Source organism: Indicator indicator, chromosome 26, assembly GCF_027791375.1.
Source record: "Indicator indicator isolate 239-I01 chromosome 26, UM_Iind_1.1, whole genome shotgun sequence".
Lineage (NCBI taxonomy): Eukaryota > Metazoa > Chordata > Aves > Piciformes > Indicatoridae > Indicator > Indicator indicator.
The window spans coordinates 2,979,300-3,000,311 of NC_072035.1; the positions used below are offsets into that span (position 1 = coordinate 2,979,300).

Below are 21,012 nucleotides of genomic sequence, written 5' to 3' on the forward strand. Positions count from 1 at the left end.
AAAGTCATGCTTTGAATTCTGGGAGAAGCAAAAGGCAGACAAGGGATCTGCTAAATCAAATACAGTCTGAAAGCCTGCTGAATGTTACTGCAACATCAGCTTGTTCCAGTTACAAGACACAGCTTACTCTGGTACAAAACAAGGCATGGAACGGGGCATCTGAGAGATGCCCGCTGAGGAGTGTACCACTGAGAAAGCTCCCAGTGGGAAGAGGTCCCCAAGACAACACACAGCTTTCAGCAAATTCTCACAACTTGTCACAAATAGTGTGACTTGGTGATTCCACCAAATACTGGTAATTGAGGCCTGTTCTCCAAATGACAGCTACTCTCTAGGCTGCATTAGCAATTCGGGGGCAGCAAATCAAATGGAGTTCTGCCTGATCCTTGCTGTTACCTCAAAGGGACATGATGTCTTTCAGAATATTGAAACCCATACTTTAAATCAGTGTACAAGAGGAAGATTTATAAGGAAGTCAAACCCAGCATTAGTCCCATTTGCTTCCTAACTTAATAATGAATTGAGCATAACAGTGTCACCTTAAAAATCGGGGCTTAAACCTGTCCCTCAGCCTCACATTTCAAAAGGCTTCAGCCTCACATTTCAAACCCAAAGTTTTGTTTCCCATGAGCTCAGTCCCTGTTTTGGACTATCTAGAAAGCTGGACTATCTCACAAGCTGTAGAGTAAGATTAATGCACATGCTGGTTTTGAGCTTTTTCTTTGGTTAGTGTGTAAGTTAAATGTAGGTAAGAAAGGGAATTATGGTCTGAAGTGTGAGAGTGGCTTTGTGAGTGGGGCCCCAGACTATCTGTGCAGGCACAGGTGTTCAAACACTTCTATGAGTCACACCCCATGGATTTAATAGGTAGAGGAATCATTGTATTTGGTATGGGTGACTTTGTGAAAGCTCCTGTATAAATAACTGAAAACCTCAGCTCAGGGTCCCCTGAGACTTTGGGAATGATCCCCCTGAGGGTGCTTATTTAGAGCTAAATGGAAATGCTGCTTCTTGGCTAAGAAGTTTTTCGACTCTGACATGAACAGCATCCATAGAGCAATCCTTAAAGCAGAAATGACTCATGAGAGCAAACAGCAGTCAGCAGACACTGGTAGAGAAGCTGGTGAAAAGCACCCCAACTGAAGAATGTTGAGCAAGTAGTCAACCATTAGATGCAGAGAAGACAGAGAAAGCTCTACAAGAGGAGCAAGAGTGAGACCACTGAGATCCCAACTCTCCCATCAAAGATACCACCACCAGGGCAGTGATGTGTGCTTATTTGGTTGAGTCAATCATTAGCAATTAGTATGAATGACCCCCAGCTATGGCTGCTGTGCATGCAAGTTAACCACAGTAGAAGAGGTTTAGTCCTTGCTCCTGTCTCTACAGCTCCTTATAAAACATCCCCTCTGCCAGCTCCTACCAGAATGAGATTCTGCCATTGCTGTGCTTTAGCTGCACACAGACCTTCACTGGAGAAGAGATCCACGAAGACAGAATATTCCCCCAAGACACTGCTGAAACCTGAAACAGAGAAGGGCTGTGATATTTCTTGCCTGTTGTTACCAGGTTAACCTTTCACCTGCAGGCCTCACTGCTTCCATTTGCCCAACCTGTGATAAGCTGGGAATGAAATCACTTTGACAACTATAAAAGGTCAGTTGTGGAAACAACATATTTGTTTTATTTCAGTACCTTACCTACAGCACCTGCTCTTCACTGCCATGTTAGTGCATCCACAAAGGAAAACAATCAGGCTCCTCATCGCAGCAGAACACCCATGTTACCTAGGAGCAAGATGCTAAGCCCAGGAGCCCACATCTTGCCACAGCAGTTGTCAAACTAGATCCTCCAGCTGCAAAAACACAATTCGGAAGTGATTTTACAAAACTCCTGGGGATGCAGTTCAGAACATCTGAAATAAGATGGGAAGGCAAGCTGAAGATGACCTTCCAAGTGCTGTTTACTGCAAATGGAACCTTACAGTGCTGTGAATGGTGCAATCAGGATTCAGCACACAGCAAACTTACTGGCAATGCTTCGTCAACCTTTCATCCACAGAAAACCTGACCTCCACTCTCCAACACCTGGCAGAACACTTTGAGATTTACTGGGCTTTGTCCTGCTTCATGATGGCATGGTTCAGGAAGCATGTGGTATTTAGGTGCATCATCCTCCCTGCTGATCTTACCAACACAGATGAACGTGCCAGGGAGAGGCAGTTCTCAAGAGAATTCACATCTGTCAGTAACTGGCTGTTATTTGAAATACATGGCTGACTTTTCAAGTATCAGGATTTTTCTGTCCTGTCAACAACAAATGTAAATTATTTGGCACATCCCCAAAACAACAACTTCTCATTTGAACCAAACCTCACACATGGCTACAATAAGCAGAACAATTTTCTATTACTCTTACACACCTAGGAGAATGCTTGCATACATTTCAGAAATGTGAAATCTTTGTAAAGTTACATAGGTTTTGTGACTAAATTGGGACTTCCCAAATGGAAAAGTCATCAGGCATTTAGGCTTATGGTCCCAAATGTGCAGGCCTTTGAAGAGGGACATAGATGTCTTTCCCACAGAAATAGGCTTGTATATTAAAAAGCAAAAAAACCCCCATGATCTACAGCCCAGGGTCCTTACAGGACCTCATGCTACAACTCCAGCATATGGCAGTGAATCAGAAATGATATTCCAGTTGCCCTCATTACCACTGACCTTTTACTAACGAGTGCTGACCTGAGCTCGGGTTCAGTAATCTCGCAGCACAGAAAACTGCTCTTGCAAAAGCTAAAGAAATTTGAGATACCTGATGTAACAAAAAGATAACCAGGGGCGCACATATTCTTTCCAGGCATGGTTTATTGAAAACACACCAAATTGTTATCCTACATACCTGGTTTCTAACAAGCATTCTACTTGTCTGCATTATGGAAAGATCCTATTATAATAGTAATACATTCTGTCACAGTAACATTTGTTCTATGAAAAGCATAATCCACCTTTTTCCCCCCCTTCTCCGTACTTGTAAAATCAAACCATTCTAAGTGTTTCAGTTTATAGTACAGTGTAAATACAATGCAAAATCCCACCAGTCTAAACTACAGAGAATGTTGAGCAGTATTACAGAAAACACATTGTTGATTTTTTTCTTTATTTCTCCTACCATGAAAATTTTAAGGCACATGATAGTTACAAACACATTAGCTACTAATTACCAGTAAGCTTCTTAGTCTAGTTATTTTGTTTTTCTGAACAGCAAGAACCAGATTGGCAGGCCTTATAGTATCTGCACTACCTTCCTCCTCACCTTGGGACTTTCACAACATCCTACCCTCATGTAAAACTTAAGAAAGGAAAAAAACCAGGTTCATAATACCTTCCCCTAGGTATGCACTAGATTAGTTACTGTACCAATAAATCAGATAACCTCTCTGTTAAAGATAAGGAAACACCAGATTTTAGGGGCATCAAAACAAGGAAATTTTGCAAGAAACTACGCCTATATAAACAACTTCAAAAACTGAGAGAGCACAACTCCACCCCAACAGCACAAAAATGCTGGCTGAAGTTATTGGCACACTGTAGCTTTCACTGAGTGGGCAGCTAGGCAGCAGAAGAGGCCATAACCACTCGTGCCCATTTGGCTTCTGAAGCTTTGTTTACTCAAAGGGTTTAAGATGTGCACCTCTCTCACAAGTAGCTGAGCCCATATGCTCAACTTTTAAGGCAAGTAACAGAAGGTAACTCACCACCCTCCATCTCCTGGAACTGCTCTAGGAGTGAAAACTGCTTTGCCCAGCATAAGCCTTGCATGCTAGAAAGCATTACTGAAAACTGCTCCTCAGAGCTGGCAAGAACTTCCCAATCTGCTGTACCAAACGTGCCACCCCCTGCTTTCCTGATGTGTCATTTACAGCAAGTCATCTCCCAGTCCCCAAGCCAGTCCCTTTTGTCGTGTCTTGGCAGCACAGACAAGATTTTTTTCTGCTACAGCCACATTCAGAATTGGCACGTCCAAGGGGCACGAGAGCAGGACTAGGCAGGTGTTCTGCCCAGTAGACACTGAAGATCAGGACTTACGGCTGCCCAAGCTGTTCTCCAGGGAGCATTTCAAGCTGGCAACATGACTTGTCAAGTTACACTTATGGCTAAATTGCTACTTCAAGACAGAAACAGAATGTCCTAAAGCCTTGCCTTTCCACTCTCCTCCTCAGGTTCTGCAGACAGACCCAACCTGGGAAGCTGCAAGCACAAGTACAATTGCTCACACGCTCAACAACCAACCTTAATGCTTCTCCAAGGGAGTCTTGACAACACTGTTTTTTTAAATCTCCACAACTTAGTGAAGATGCTTGGGAGATGGGCAAGCTATCTCCCTGGGAAGAAAGTTCTGCAGTAATCACATGCCATCAGAAGCCTCCCTCTCTCCTCCTAACTCAGCCCTCACTGGGCCATCTAATTTCCTCCTCCTCTTTAGCAGGAGTCTTGCAATGCCATCACTTCCTTACACAACCATCCCTCCCACTAGAATTTCTGCAGGTAGGAATCTCTTCTACCCCAGCCCTTTGCAGGCAGATTCCCTCCAGTTTTCACAGTAGCCAACAGGAAAAGAGGAGGTCACATACCTGAGCCCTAAAAAGCACTGCCTGCCTTTCAGCAGGAAACTCTAGGCCCTACTGCAGCTTTAGTCACACACACTGCCGCTTTCCCTTCTTTACATACAGTCCTGCTGCCAAAATACGACAGTTACAGGTTCATCCACCCACATCCCAGAACAGCTCAAACAGCCACACTTGTGCCAACAAGGAGAGAGGGAAGGGCAGGTGTGGGCACACAGCCCACCAGCAAGGACATTAGATCACCAGACCTGACTCAAAGTATCTTGCTTTGGATGTCAGCTGGTGGGCTGATAGCTCAAGGCGGTCAGTCTCATATGCAAGTCACCCCCCAGTCCATTTTCCTTCCTCAACATCCAAACAGTTTGTTGAGAAGGCAAAACCCAGAGTGAAGGATGGGTTATTGCTACATACTTGGGAACGAGTTGCTACTGTAAGGCATGGGAAGGGCAGGGGTAAGACATACGATTCCCAGGGGAAGTCTTGGCCCATGGAGATGGCATTGGATTTCTGAAAATACCATCCTTGGCTTTTCTGCAGCAATAAAACCATGTTGTCAGCTCACTGCTACACTGGCTGCCATGCACACTTACCCCCAGGAAAACACAACAGTTTGCCACAGTGACCCTGGGCAGCCAATGCCACCTCACCTGACAGGGGGTTTGCTCATCACAGGATGCAGCATGAATACAAAAAGGACTTTTGGGGCAAAGTGGGGTAGGGTCTGAATTTGCTTCTCAAATACTCCCCCCTGTTGTTAGCCCACTAACAATAGAGACTGAAGTAGATTCCAGTCTGGATTTTCAGGGTCCCTGTAGTGCCCCATGGAGAGCCATGAGGATATCTGGGATAAGAGGTCGTGGACCTAATTGGCCTCTACTCACTTCGCTTCCCCCTACCTGCAGTTCTCTGTTAGCCTCTTGCTGGCTTTGAAATACCTGTACAACAACTAAATCACAAAGTCTTAGCAGAGACTCCTTTCAACAGTCAGGTCTTTATTTTCAGTGAACTTTTGCTCAGACTCCTTTGGTAGATATATGGTTTGAAGTAGATCAGGGACAGACTGACAGCACGGCCCTTCTCTTACACTGTTCTAATCAACTACAAAGCAGGTTCCATTGCTAATTACTGAACGTTTTTAAAAAAATCCTTTCATATACAAAAAGAATACACCAAGTACATAACCAAAAGTGATATAAAACTCTTCTGTGTAGCTTGGTTAAAAGGGTCTCCGCGTATTGGCAGAACAAGTATGAAAAGAGCACCATTGATAGAATACAGTCAGACGATGTATCTGGGTTCATTGCCACACGTTATGTCTACACACAGAGAGACGCTGCCCTGACACAGATAATCACAGATGTATCTCTTTGCTTCCCTTGATCCACTGAGCATCTTTGGCCCAAGGGGACTCTTCATGCAGGTGAAAAAAAAAAAAACAAAACACAACAAATTTTTGATTTATTAATTTGCTCCAAGCAGCTTCACCTTCCCCAGGATCCAGAAGTGACCACTGCAACGGATGTGGAAGATGAGGGTCAAAAAGGGAGGGTGTGAAGGAGCATGTGTCATCCAAATCACTGACAGCTTCTGGCATCAGTCTTTTTCCCTGAATCAACAAATGCTTTCCCTCTCCTGCAAACTACTTTACATGGTTTGGTTAACCTATCCTCTGCACAACAATATATATATATAGATATATAGATTTTATTTATTTATTTATATATATGTATTCATGTCAAATTTTTAATATACTCGAGAAGATACAAAGCTCTTGGTACTTGCCTTTTTTTTTTTTTTTAAATTTTTAGATTTTTTTTAATTAAAAAAACATTAGCTGTTTACTATTACAGTAATATTTTGGGGGAGGTGAGGTCATTGGATATTTCCTCTTCTTAATTACAAAGGAAATGGCAGGCACTGAAAACCTCAAATGATGTTTTGGTGGATTCAAAAACGTGCTTTCCAGACTCACCGTTTTTAGGAGCTTGCTTTAAACTAAACATGACGACCAAATAAAATCAGCAAAAGTCCTCTGATGCTACTAAGGAGACATTTTGCTTCCTGTTCTCATCTACTGCCCTCCCTTGACCAATGCCTGGAGAAAATCAGTGATCTGAAGTCTTTTAGTTCATGGCATTACCAGATACCATATGCAGCGTATGTTCTCGTGAGGTAAAAATTCCCCCTCATAGAAGCAGGCCTTGGCATCTTAGAGGAGAACTGCTGCACGTGGGTGATTTTCCCACCAAATGAAATATGTAAATCTCAAAACAAAACCAAAGGAGCAAAGAAATCAAGATGATGATGATTTAAAAAACACCAAACCAGTTCCCTTTGTGGCATTCTTCCCTAGGATCTGTAAGCCCAAAGCAAACATGGATCTGACAGTGATAAATTTACCATCAAACATAAGTGAGAGATCCATCTAAAACTTAGAGTACGTTCAAAATGAGACATCCTACAAAAAAAAAAAAAAAAAAAAAAGAAGTTGTTAACAGCTATGGCAAAAGAAATTGTTAATCATCATCAGTGCCACACTGGCATATTTGAAATGTAACAGCTCCTTGGTGCAGCCTTGGAGAACAAGAAAATCAAAAGCCAGCCATTTCGCAGCATAGATTGCTGCTGAACCAGGAGCACTTCAATGAGCTGCTCCTCAATATGTGGAAATAAAAACAGAGCCATTACAGAATTGCAAAGGCAGAAGTATTGTACACCAGATTATAATGATAATACAGCACTGTGATTGATATAGCTTACTCTAAAAGCAGATTATACAGCTTGCGTCAATTCTGTCATCCACCCTCCAAGTCCATTTGACTAGTGTTTAACAGTTTTTGTTCTGCATTTTCTCCCTTCATTGAAATCCAATAAATCCTCTCAACATTCCTGCACTTTCTGTGGAAATAATAAAGAAAACCTAAACCTTTTCTTTTCAAAAAGCCTTTAAAAACGTTAGATTCACAGTTCAAAGGAAATCCCCCAAACCAGAAAAACAAAACAATTAGCTCCAAACCAGGAAAGTGCTATTCTTATCTTCATGGCTACACCTATTGCTGCAAATACTCTGCAGTTTCTCTTGTGAAGCTGTCTTCCTTGCTGCTGCACCACCTTTTCTTCTCACACTTGGCACCATCCATACCTAAGAGTCACCTAAGAATGCAGCCAGCTAGATGGAAGCTTGGATTCTCTTTTCTTGCTTGCTTTCTTCTTGCAGGAGTGGGAGGAAGGGGGAGGTGGTGGCTGTTTCTGGTGGGAATGTAACTGAGTTAAAAAGCAATTTGGCTGTAAGGCATGGTGCTCCAGGGGTGGCAATGGCAGTCACTTTTGGTTTCTTTCTCCCCTCATCCTCCTGGAATCTGCAGCCTGGCCAGTGAGGCAGCGCCCTCCAAATCTGAATGGCAGTGGTGACTGATGAGATCCTCTGTGTCGATTCAATGTTTTTTTCTCCCCCTCAATTGAAAAAAATGTGGTTGGACTCTAGCCCTGTAAAATAAAGTCAAAACTAATTAATACCAGCAATTAACATGACCTTGGCAATCTCCATCACCCAGGTAGGACAATGGCTAGGAACACCAACCTATCCCAAATCTGTGGGTTCCTTGAAGGGTAGGAGGCTGGGGGAAAGTGAGCACAGAATTCATTGTTCAAAGTCTGCTCCCCACTTGTAAGCCTTCACTGCTCAGAGTGCAGGAGGGAAGCATATGGGCACACCACACAAGTTTATCTCTGCTCTTTGGGCCAAGACTGACCAGCTGTGGGAAACTCACAGTGCCAGTGTGCTGAAAGACTGGTCTGGGCAGGTGCTTCCAACTCAGGAACAGAAAGAATCTGTAAATGCTTAGCACTTATACTGGACCCTTAAATGACAAAGGTGGGGGGATGGGGTGGAAATGAATTTTAAAAATCCAGCAACGTCACCCAAAAACATACAGGAGCTGTGTCTCCTACTAATGGAATTGTTTTCCACAGAGAATTTTGGGAGCCAGTGAGGGTTTGGAATTTGGGCCTTAAAGGCCTATTGTCTGCTCTGATGGGAAAGTTGCCCAGTTCCTCCACAAGTCACTGAGATTTTCCTTTAGTCATAGCCAGGGGCACAAAACCTGCTGTTCCAAATGGAGTGTCGCATCTGATGGAGTGCCAGAGGGTACACCCAGGGTAGAGGGCTGTCTAGCAAGACAGCAGGAGACAGATTAGCAGTGGCAGGAGCAAAGAAAGGCTCAGTGACATTACCAAGGAACTTGGCACGTGGCAAAGGCAGAGAGCTAGAAAGCAACAGAGGCGACAAAGAGGCACCAAAGAGGCACCACAAGGGCACCTTGCTTTAGCAACAGGAAACAAAGGGATTGAGGAGTGGGAGTTGTGGCTCTGTGTTCATTGTGTAACCAAAACCATCTCTCCTTGCAAAGTAACTTGTGTACAACCAGCAGCTTTCCTGCAGATGGGCAGGGCTGTGCAATGCAGGGGAACCTCAGGGGATATCCATAAATAGTCAAGGATATGCTTTTCCTTAAGTCTCAGGCTAATCCTTATAATGAGCATAGAGGGGAGAAAAAATGGTTGGGAACAGGAACACACTATTCAAATTCATTCCCATGGCCTAACAGCAGAAATCTTTCACATTTCAGCTGACAGCCAATCACTCAGGATATTAATTTGCTGTCTAGTTATTTGACAGGTTATTTTTTAATCAAACAGTGGTGTTTGATTGCATTTCATTAAACCTACACTGAATAATATAAACAGCACTCTTTTTTTCTCCCCCCCCTCCTCCTCCCAAATGCATTTTGATTTGTCTGAAAGGACCCAGTTAGCAGTTAGCCTTGAAGAGATTCCACAGAGATACAGATCATGCATGAGACAAGTTAATCACTAGCAGCAATTACCATGAAAAGGACCTACCATGCATGCAAATTAGACCCAGGAGTCAACAGGCTGGGGTTTAATGTCACGGGCATCCACCAGATTCACCGAAGCCCTGTTACTCCTGTTAATGTTTTTCCTATTTGTGTCATTCTGCAGCACAGGGTGAGGAGTTAAAGGCAAAACAGAGCGGATTAATCAAACAAAACCACCAAACAAGTCAGCTTACTGGAGCACAAGAGAAAATTAGTGGTAGAGAAAGAAACAAGATCAGCAAAGGCACAATACTGACAAAAGCCAAAAGGCTGCACGCTTCCCTGCCATCATTATTCACCAGTTTTGTCCATTCCTGAGCCTCAGAGCCACAGTTCTCAAACAGTTCACAAGCCAGAAGACCCCATGGAAGAACCCGCAGATACATTTCTCTTTCACAACACAGTGAGAAGGGGGAAGAGTAGCTACTAGGCTCTGCTCAAGTGCTGGCATGGCATACCTTTGATGTGTACAACAGGCTGAATTCAGGTTACCCTCTGTCCTTAAAACCAAGAGGCAGCACAGAGTATGGGAGACACATTGTCGAGGTGAAATGTTTTTTCTCTTTTCCTTGTGAAAGCAAAGCAGCTACTCAATTAAGTCTGGGTTGTGCTTCACTTCAGACACACACTGGAATTTGGACTTTAAGAGTTGTATCAGACCACTCAATGAGTTCTGAGTAGCAAAAATAACAAAGCATTTGTTAAATTTTCCTGCCTTAGCCTATTTTCCTTAATGACATTTTCTGTTGAGCTCCTACTGATCAACATTCTTCTGTCACTCAGTGCATCTGTTCCCACTGCAACCTTGCAGAACATCAGACCTGCAAGGAGAGAACTAGAAAGTTAATTTTGTTGACTCTAGTTCAAACAGGGCCACCTCTTGCCACACTGGAGCAGGGGGGAACATTGCATGACTTAAATCATCAGCTCAGTTTTATAATTTCCAAAAACAAATGAAGGAACACAACCACTTCTACCAAAAAGTCTTAACTGGGCAACCTCCAACAGGCTGCAGCTAGAGCCAGAACTGGCAAACTGAAGAGAGTGATCTGTGCTTAAAAACATGTCCAGCTGGATTGAAGCCATTCTCCAGGGTGTACCTGCACAGAAAGGATGGACACAGCAGGAAATGGATGACCAGGCAGGTTAACACAGGCAGGCTGATGCAGCAGGACATCTTCCTAATTCATGATCTATGAAAATGTATTTCTCCACATCACATTTTTCATTTCCCTTGTTCAATAGTAGCAGGTTTTCCTTTCAACTGACTGAAGCTTAATTGTTGCCACTCAATATGAATCACCTGGATTTTCTGATATTATCAGCAATATGCTGAAGGTTATTAAGGATAGTCCTCTGCAGACTAACAGTGGTGCTTCCTACCACTGACTCTCGGCTCAATGAATTCTCCCCTTCCTCCTCAAAATTACTTCCTCGGGGGAAAACATGAGCTTGTTTTGAGGCCAGGGAGAACTGATGGTCACAGCATTAATCAAACTTTAAAAAGGGCTACTGAAAAGGTATAGCAATGGAACAGAAATTGCACAGAGCCTCCTAAGCCACATATGCACACAACCCACAGTACAGAGAGCTCTGGGAAGCAAGATTATTATTATTTTTAATCAGAAAGTTGTCTAAATTTGTGTGGCACACACAACACAATGCATGTCTCTCCCACCCTCTCCATCTCCTCGGCCCATGCCTGTAGTCCAGCATCAAGACTGTGAATGAGCATCGTAGAAATGAGGACACTGCTGCACAGACACAAGCTCCCACCTACCTCTCATGGTGAAAACAATAAAGCAGTGTGACAGTCAGAAGTGGCTATTTTTGGAACAAAGTCTGAGCACAGCTATACACTTTAGGGCTAGGGAATGCTGCCTGGAAGAAGGTGACAGAACAAACACTTCCGACTTTTACAACCTCATGCACTGGCAAGAATACAGCAATTGCTTGCCCGTGCTCTGTGCTTTGCACTGAAAAGCAGCACTTTGGTTTTACTTCTACTCAGTCCTACCTTACAAAAGAATGCCTTTATCTAAAAAACAAACCCAAAACAAAACACGAAAAAAACCCCAAGCAGCTGTTTATGGCCCCCTGGTGAGTGCCTGCCCCATAACCCCATATTTGTTGCTAAGGACACCAGGCTTCCTTTCTTTTGAAGGCACCAACTAGCATTCAGCAGTAAGAAGCAGCTCACTTTTAAAGGTTCTTTCTCAGAGGCATCCCCTGTGCTATCAGTGGTCTTGTATTTGCGCTCCTTGTCCCGGTGATCGATGGTGGAGTACCCATCTGAGGAGAAATAACACAACAGTCAGGTATGAAGCACAAATAAAAGCAGAAACAGACTGAAGCAGGCAGAATTCCTTAGCAAAGGAACAGGAAAATAAACAGTCCCAACCCAAAGATGCTGGCAGCTTCCTTTTCACATGTGCTCCAGCTCTGAAATATCATCTTTGCCAGCTTCAAACCAACCCAGCAAAACCCTCTTTTCATATCATTGCCAGATGCTGGCACTCATTAGCAAGCAGCACGGTTTTCATCCCAGCCTGCTGCAGGTTTCAGAGTGCCCAAGGAAAGCAGCAAGTTGTCATCTCATGCCCTGTGGCTAATGAGTGCCAAATTCAGCCCTATCTTGTGTTCCTTGCTTAGTAGCCTGATTAATTGGCTGTGTTCATTCTCTGAATGCTCTGCAGCATGTACCCACTCTTTCTGAGCCTGACTACTAGCAGGACACAACAAGTTGGAAGAGATCCCTCCAGAGTGCAGAGACAAAGGGCCTGTTGAGTTGGGAGGAAATCTTGATGCAGCCCTTGCTGTGCTTGGCCTGTCTTTCATGACAAAGCAGCACCTGTTTTACTTTTACTCCTGCCAGGTAAGGAACAGTATGAAAGTGTGATGAACACAAGGCAGAAAAGTGTGAGAGGGTTTTATAAAGACATGGTTCTAATTACTTCAGAACCTTTGCTTTGAATCATTGTCAGCCAATGCAAATCTTCATTTATTTTCCTGATGCACCAGATTTCCCTCATTATCAGTGACAAATAGATCCTCTCCTGCTCTGCTCTGACAGCATTGTACATCTGAAGTAAATGACACTCAAATTTATAGCTCCCTGTAGGCCTTTGCTTTCCCCTGTGTAATTGAGGGATCATTAATGTTTTCATGTCCTGACAAACTGGGTTCTTAGAACACCACACAAAAGTTTTGATTAACTATCAAAACACTCCTCTCTCCTGGTTTATTGCTTGCCTGAGACAGGTGGTTAAGAAGTGGAGTTCCTGTGACAAAAAGAGGCACTGTTTGCCCACGTGACAGAAGCTCACACGTCTACACTGACCCAGACCAAATGCAGTAACAGAGCAGGGCCATGAGCATTGCTTGTGTTGGCCACTGCCAGGTTAGTTTTACAAGAGCTATAGGTCTCCTATACACCTCAAAGTGTATGCAGACCTGCCCCAAAACCTGAAGCAGCTTGTATTTATGACACCAGGGATACTAACATTATTCAACCATGCTGCCTAAATACCACAGAATGGCTTAGGCTGGAAGGGACCTCAGAGATGATCTACTCCAACCTCCCCACCATGGGCAGGGACACCTCTCAACTACACTCAGCTGCTCAAGGCCTCATCCAACCTGGCCTTGAATGCTTTCAGGGAGGAGGCATCCACAACCTCCCTGGACAGCCTATTCCAGAGTCTCACCACCTTGTACTGAAGAACGTTTTTCTAAGATCCAGGCTCAACATAGGAAGATTTTTTAAGCTCCGTGTTTAGCCAAGACAGCAGCAACAATAAGATCAAGCTGTTGCACAGTGGCAGCAATCTAACAACAACAGTCAAGAACTTTGAACTTCATATGCAAGTTCCAACATATTTTACAGCTCATCCTGTCAGCCTGCTCTTGTGTGGTCTGCATGTTAATGGTGCAGTCACACCAGCACCTATGGATGATGTGTTTCTAAAAACCACACACTGTGCTAGGGCTCTGTTGAGATAAGCAGCAGCAGAGATAGGAAGCTAATAACTAACAAAATGAGAAATATCTTGAAGGAGGCTGCATCAGAGAAGTAATACTTTTGCTCCAAGGACCAAAATTCTCCACAGAAATTAGAACACACTACTTCTCCCATGTTTCAGATGAATTCTAAAAAGTGATCAGAATTAACTCTGCTGCCGTGGCATAAAGGAGACCTTTACAGACCTTACTGCTCTAAGGTATAAAACCATTCTCCTGAGTTAATACAATCCACTGCACAGACAAAAGTTGTATTGGTCAACAGAGGCACATTCCCTCCTTGGCTTATTCCTTTCTCTTAACTTTCACAGAATCACAGAATGGTAGGAGTTCAAAGGGACCTGTGAAGATAATCTTCTCCAACTCTACTGCTAAAGCAGCTTTGCCTAGAACAGGTTGCACAAGAACGTGTTCAAGCAGGTTTTGAGAGTCTCCAGAGGAGGAGACTCCACAACCTCTTTGGGCAGCCTGCTCCAGTGCTTCAGCACCCTCAAAGTAAAGAAGTTTTTCCTTAAGTTCTAGCAAAACCTCCTGTGTTCTGGTTTGTACTCATTACCCCTTGTCCTGTCACTGGCCACCACTGAAAAGAGCCCAGCCCCATCCTCATCACCTCTACTCCTTAGATGCATTGATAAGATCCCCACTCAATCTGCTCTTTTCCAAGCTAAAGACCCCCAGGTCTCTCAGCCTCTCCTTGTAAAAGAGATGCTCCAGTTCCCTCATCACCTTTGTGGCCCTCCACTGGACTCCAGTCCCTCTTGAACTGGGGAATCCAGAACTGGACACAATACTCCAGGTGCAGCCTCACCAGGCCAGAGCAGAGGGTTGTCTTCTGAATTGCTTCACTGAGTATCTCCCATTGCCTCTGCAGCAAAGTTTTTATGCCATCACAGATTAGAGGACAAATGAGTGTCAGTCTGTCTGTGCCCTCACACAGCTCTCAATTTATAAAGATCAAACTTCCAAACACCTCAAAAAAGAGAGGGAGGGGAAAGGAAAAGTTATGCCTGACAAGGGGCACGTAGGACAGGGACATTTGAACTATGTGTCCCTGCTCTGAAGACCTCTCAGCTCACAGATGCTCTTGTCTGACTGACTGCAGGCTGAGGCACAGATACAGTATTAGAGACCTCACAAATGTGTCACACAGCCTTGAGATCGCAGTTCTGCTGTTCCTGCAGACAGTTCAGGGTCACAGCCACCCTCAGGCAGGACCATGACAATAAGCATTGACGATCTTCAGATTACTCGTGCAGAGCCACTTGCCTGGAGCTGATGAGGTCTGACAGACCTGAGCTATTTCTGCACTGGGCTGTCTAATGCATCCCACAGTAACTCATGAGATGTGTTTTCTTCCATCTCCCAGGACATCCATGCTCTACCTAGGCCCTCCCATTGCTCCAATAACAGGAATCTGGTCCAGTACAGTCCACTGATGGGGAATGAATCTATCTTTCTGCCTCCCAAGTTACACTAGCTCCTTTATAGAGAAGTGTGACTCCCATGGCATTACCAAACAAACTGAGATACCAACAGCAATTTTCTTTTTGCAATCAAGAAGAAGAAGAAGAATCAAGAAGGTTGGAAGAGACCTCAAGGATCATTGAGTCCAACCTGTCACCCTACACCTCATGCCTATCTAAACCATGGCACCAAGTGCCATGTCCAATCCCCTCTTGAACACCTCCAGGGATGGTGACTCCACCACCTCCCTGGGCAGCACATTCCAATGGCCAACCACTCTCTCTGTGAAGAACTTTCTCCTCACCTCCAGCCTAAACCTCCCCTGGCGCAGCTTGAGACTGTGTCCTCTTGTTCTGGTGCTGGTTGCCTGGGAGAAGAGACCAACCCCCTCCTGGCTACAACCTCCCTTCAGGTAGTTGTAGACAGCAAGGAGGTCTCCCCTGAGCCTCCTCTTCTCCAGGCTAAACAGTCCCAGCTCCCTCAGCCTCTCCTCATAGGGCTTGTGCTCAAGGCCTCTCCCCAGCCTCGTTGCCCTTCTCTGGACATGCTCCAGCAATTCAACATCTTTCCTAAACTGAGGGGCCCAGAACTGGACACAGTAGTCAAGGTGTGGCCTAACCAGTGCTGTGTACAGGGGTACAATGACCTCCCTGCTCCTGCTGGCCACACTATGCCTGATGCAGGCCAGGATGCCATTGGCTCTCTTGGCCACCTGGGCACACTGCTGGCTCATGTTCAGCTGCCTGTCAACCAGTACCCCCAGGTCCCTTTCCACCTGGCTGCTCTCCAGCCACTCTGACCCCAGCCTGTAGCTCTGCATGGGGTTGTTGTGGCCAAAGTGCAGCACCTGGCACTTGGATTTGTTGAATGCCATCCTGTTGGACTCTGCCCATCTGTCCAGCCCGTCAAGGTCCCTCTGCAGAGCCCTTCTACCTTCTAACAGATCAACACCTGCTCCCAGCTTGGTGTCATCTGCAAATTTACTGATGATGGACTCAATCCCCTCATCCAGATCATCAATAAAGATATTGAACAGGATGGGGCCCAGCACTGATCCCTGGGGGACACCACTAGTGACAGGCTGCCAGCTGGATGTGGCACCATTCACCACCACTCTCTGGGCTCGGCCCTCCAGCCAGTTCCTAACCCAGCACAGTGCTGCTGTCCAAGCCACGGGCTGACAGCTTGGCCAGGAGTTTGCTGTGGGGGACAGTGTCAAAGGCCTTGCTGAAGTCCAGGTAGACTACATCCACAGCCTTTCCCACGTCCACCAGGCTGGTCACCTGATCATAGAAGGAGATCAGGTATCAGGCAGTCTTGAACAAGAGTCACCATGGGTTAACAGGAGAGGACAATGCACCCAGACAGCTGAACCCTGACAAAAAGAAGTGACAGATGAGCAGCAGCCAGGTGGTGATGCTTCGGAACAAGCAGTCTTGTGCACTGCAGGGGAGCAGGAGGAAGACTGAGCTGGAAGAACCAGGCTGAATGGTGGGTACCTCCAACATGTGTGGCATGGAAATTCACTTTGTTCTGCACACCCTCATGTGTCTGGGGTTATCAAAGTTCAGTACCAGCACAGTGACACAGAAAGATAACTACGCAGCCTGGAAGTATCTTAATTAAATGAAAAGGACAATGTAAAGCTGGAGAGAGATAACAATTCCTTAACAGACAGTAAATATAAAGCAGAAAGGTCTTAGGGCAAGCAAAGTCAGAAAGAGAGGAAGGCAAGGGTAAAACACACAACTGAAAGCATGACACAGGACCTTCTGCAACAAAAGATAAGCTGGGGTGCCAAGCAACTTTCTCTGGTGCTCTGTCATGCATTTTCTTGGCTAACATAACTGAGGTCAGACTCTTGACACAAACTGGTTTGTGTGGGGATACAATTTCACTGCTTACTGGAGGTACAAACCCAGAAACAGCACACTGATGTTCTTCTCCTTATATCTGCCAGGTATGTGTGGAAAAAAAACCCCCAAACTCCTGAATACAGGAGTCCACAATGAAGTTAAAAATCAGAAATAGTCTAGAGCAGCTCCTCACGTAAGGATGCCCATAGGACAAAAAGCACGTGGCATTTGGAAGAGCCTGAAGGAAAAAGATTAAGTACCAAGTTGTTATTCCAGTTCCTTGAAATTAAGGATAGTAAATTGGCTAATTAATTTAGTCCCTTCTCAACTGACCTCTGAGACAGAACAAAGTTACAGTCATACTGGAGTTAAAAAGCACTCAAGAGCTGGGGTCAGGAAAACTTGACAGATTTCATCTTCTAATAGTGATAAAGAGACTGGAGAACAGAATGGCCCAGAGAATCTGCCTGACGTTGTACACATGCTGTTCATTTGCACTTCATTTTGTACTCAGAATTGTACCACGAACTCCTGAAAGCATAAGGCAACAATTAATATTGTGACTATAAACAATCAGCACTGCCCATACTGCAGCACCTGCTAGCACACAGCTATCCTGCCAGGCAATCTTCTCTGGAGTTATTTTCTTCCATTGTGAGAACAAACGTTTCAGTGTTCCCTTAGGCAAAGTACATATGGACAGTTGATTCATGGCAGGTGGCATCTCTTTTTTCTAAGAACACAAAAGGTAATATATACCTCTTCTTTTAACTTCTGAGCATGCTTGGCTTTCAGCTTGGTTCTAACTTGTTCTTTTTCCCAGCTACATTCACAAACAGCAGTACATCAAACTGTTTGACTCAGAGGCATTAATAGAGGTATTTAAATAAAAATAATGGCATCTAGAAGAAGGAAAACGAATTCCCAAGAGACCACACTGCACCTTTATCTACCTTGCTGTAGAAAACCCAAAACCCTCTACAAGTCTTAAATTACAGCTATTATCAATCCCAAAGCTCTTCATTGACATTTGATGGCTACTCTCAGTCTATAAAAAATGCCAGACCCAGCTAGATGCAGATGAATGAAAGTTGGAGCCAGGATTATCATGTACACTAACAGATTTTTAGTCCTACCAACAGAAAACAAAGGCAGAATGGATTCAAACACAAGTGTTACATTGAAGTCAACTTTCAACTCTTTTTCCTTCTGAATCCCCAGACTTCCAGATCTCTACTAAGGAATGCAGCTGCCTCAAGGGGCAGAGACTGGTATGGAAGTTAGGTCAGTAGATCTCCATTATATGCTTACAGAATTGAGGGGGTGGGGAGGGAAGCTGAAGACCAATTTTTTTGTAAGGTAATGTTCTGGTTTTAAATGTCAGCTTTATCCATCTGAAAGAATAGCACCTACAGAAATAGCTGAACTTTCCTGTGAGTGACAGTGTACTCTATTGAAAGAGACAGAGGGTTTGCTCTGTGACTGAATTTACCTGGGCCAAGTTCATCCATAGGTATCATGTCCCGACTCCCAGCCTTCTCGTTATCTGTAAAACACAAACACGGGAACCACCTGAGCTACATTTGCTTTTCTCAACACCTGGTAGCTTTAAGTTAGTCACAGGACCAGAGAGGTCTATAAAGTACTGAACACAGAGACTATGGTAAAACAACCCCCAAATGATTCAACTACTATCCATTCAGAAAGGGAAGTTTAAGCTCTCCAGGGGGTACATGTAATCCTTATATTTCCTGCTTTGACACTGGAATACACAATTCCTTCTCCCCCTGTGGTAACAGAAACCACAGCTCTGTTCTGGACTACCTACTGCTGTTAACCAGCTTCTCTCTGGTCTCCCCAGAAAAGAGAAAGAAATTAAGTAAGGGTGCAGCTTCACATGGCACACAATCCAACCTAGCAGCCTGCTGAGCCAACAGAAAGCTTACCCACAAAGCAAACAGGAAGAAGTTCACTGTCAGATCAGCAAACTAATCCAAACCACCCTCTGTCTGCATAACAGGCAGGACCTGATCAAAGACAGGGAAGGTGGAAACAGGCAAAGCAGTGTGGGGTTGTCTTTTCTGCAGTTAGAGCAGATAAAGTACCACATGGTAAACTCTTGACTTAGGGGACAAAAGATTTCTGAGGAGAAATTTTTATATCTGAGTGTTAGAAACTAGAATCAGAGACAAAGCAGTCACAATGGAACTGGAGCTACACCAGTGCTGGTGTGGCCTGCATCAGGCCATCAAGCACAGAGAGCTTCAGCTATAGTTTGGATAAACCATCTCCAGTGAAAAACCTGCAGAGTGGAGCAAGAAGCACTGCCAAAGTAGGCACTTAATTTAAAAAAGACTCCCAAGGAGGGGTAAGGCCAAGCCCACTGCTCAGCTGCGTTCATTAGTGTGCATATATATTTATATGTATATATATAAAATTTATGTATCACTGTCGAACAAGGCTGTTCTCATCTTCCAAAATTCTAACTCAGTCTATCCCAAACTCTCCCAGGAAGATTTAACTGATTATGCTGTATACAGGTTGAGAGGACAACAGTAGTAGTGTGCATTTCACAAGGGGAGGAATACTAGGTGTATCCAGCGAATAGGACTGGTCACTTTGGAACTGTGGAGTAGAAAGCGTCACATAAATCATACATTTTTACATGGGGCTCATTCCTGGCCCTATCACTCCCATAAAACAGATGTGGCAAATACAGAAAGCAAGCAAAGAAAGCACAACAAAAAAAAAGTGATAAAGAAGAACTGACCTTGACTTTTGTCCACTAGAGGCAAAGTGCTGTCGTCATAGCCAGACTTGCCAGCAGAACCTTTGGAACCCTTTGGAGTTGCAGAAACAGACTAGAAGACAAAAATTACATAACTATGAAATTGCCACTCAAGAAAAATGAATAACAAAACCCCCAACAGTAGAGAGAGAGACTACAGGCCACTGCTAGCCCCCTGTCTGTCGATGACGTGGCACTGGAGCATTTTTGATTCTCTTATGGATTTGCCGGTGGAATATTTTTCCTCTTACCTAAATGGCAGCATTGTTGGTCTGTAAAAGGAGCTCAACCTTTTCACCAGGAAAGATGAGGAGGCTACATGTCAGGAACAGGTGGCTGCCCTGCACTGCTAAATGAAATGCTTCATCTGAGAGACAACTGAGAAAAGCCTTGCTACTTCTTTCTCCAGAAAAGTGTGGGCATTAGGCCTGTATGAGGTGGCAAACCTCCAAACCTTGAACAGCTACATTTCACAGACTGCTGGAAAACCACAAAACCACCCAGCAGTACATGCACGATGCTGTGACTGAACAAACCGCAATACATTGTTCTATCACAAAGAAGGACAGAACCAAGGCCCACAGTCTAGCACACTGCAGTATTAAATTAAGCTAGAACAACTTCCACTCAGACTCAGTAGTTATGGCAAAGCCTAAAACCCAGCATCTTTACCTGGAAGTGTGATTTGTTCCACCCATCCTTCTGCAGGGCATTTCGTAGCTCCTTATAGCTCCAGATCATCTGAAGAACGTGAGATGCTGCTTTTGTTTCTCTGGGAGACTGGCTGATTTGCAAGGTAAAATTTAGAGCTTAAGTATCAAGCAGTGTAAGACCATTCAGATCACAGAATGTTAGGGTTGAAAGGGACCTCAAAAGATCATCCAGTCCAACCGCCCTGCCACAGCAGGATCACCTTGGGCAGGTCACACAGGGATGCATCAAGGCAGGTTTTGAATGTCTCCAGAGAAGGAGACTCCACAACCTCTCTGGGCAGCCTGCTCCAGGACTCTGGCACCCTCACAGTGAAAAAAGTCTTTCCTTACGTTCATGTGGAACCTCCTCTGCTCCAGCTTACACCCATTGGCCCTTGTCCTATCACTGGACATCACTGAGCATCTGTCCTCCCGACACTGCCCTGCACATCTTTATCAACATGAATTACTGTACCTCCTTAACCATTTTACTTAAAAGAGACATTTCATCAGTGGCATTTCAGGAATGGAATGTTGCCACAGGAAAAAGGCCTCCCTCACTAATAACTAAAGATGATGGTTTCACTGAAAATGATGTCTGCTAAATGCATAGATGATGCTAAGATGTATCTGACAAGAAGAGAGCATGCCCTAACACAACTGAAGT

At 44.5% G+C, this 21,012-nt stretch overlaps 1 protein-coding gene across 1 annotated transcript in view; it reads right to left on the bottom strand.

The window, feature by feature from the left end:
- Nucleotides 1-9,541: 9,541 nt before the first annotated feature.
- Nucleotides 9,542-21,012, bottom strand: part of ARVCF (ARVCF delta catenin family member) — a 151,864-nt gene continuing 140,393 nt past the window's right edge. The window contains exons 14-18 of the mRNA XM_054392879.1: nt 20,326-20,437; nt 19,636-19,726; nt 18,358-18,411; nt 11,726-11,817; nt 9,542-9,643 (exon numbers count right to left, since the gene is read on the bottom strand). Coding sequence (XP_054248854.1) covers nt 9,542-9,643; nt 11,726-11,817; nt 18,358-18,411; nt 19,636-19,726; nt 20,326-20,437 — 451 coding nt within the window. The remainder of the gene's footprint in view (nt 9,644-11,725; nt 11,818-18,357; nt 18,412-19,635; nt 19,727-20,325; nt 20,438-21,012) is intronic.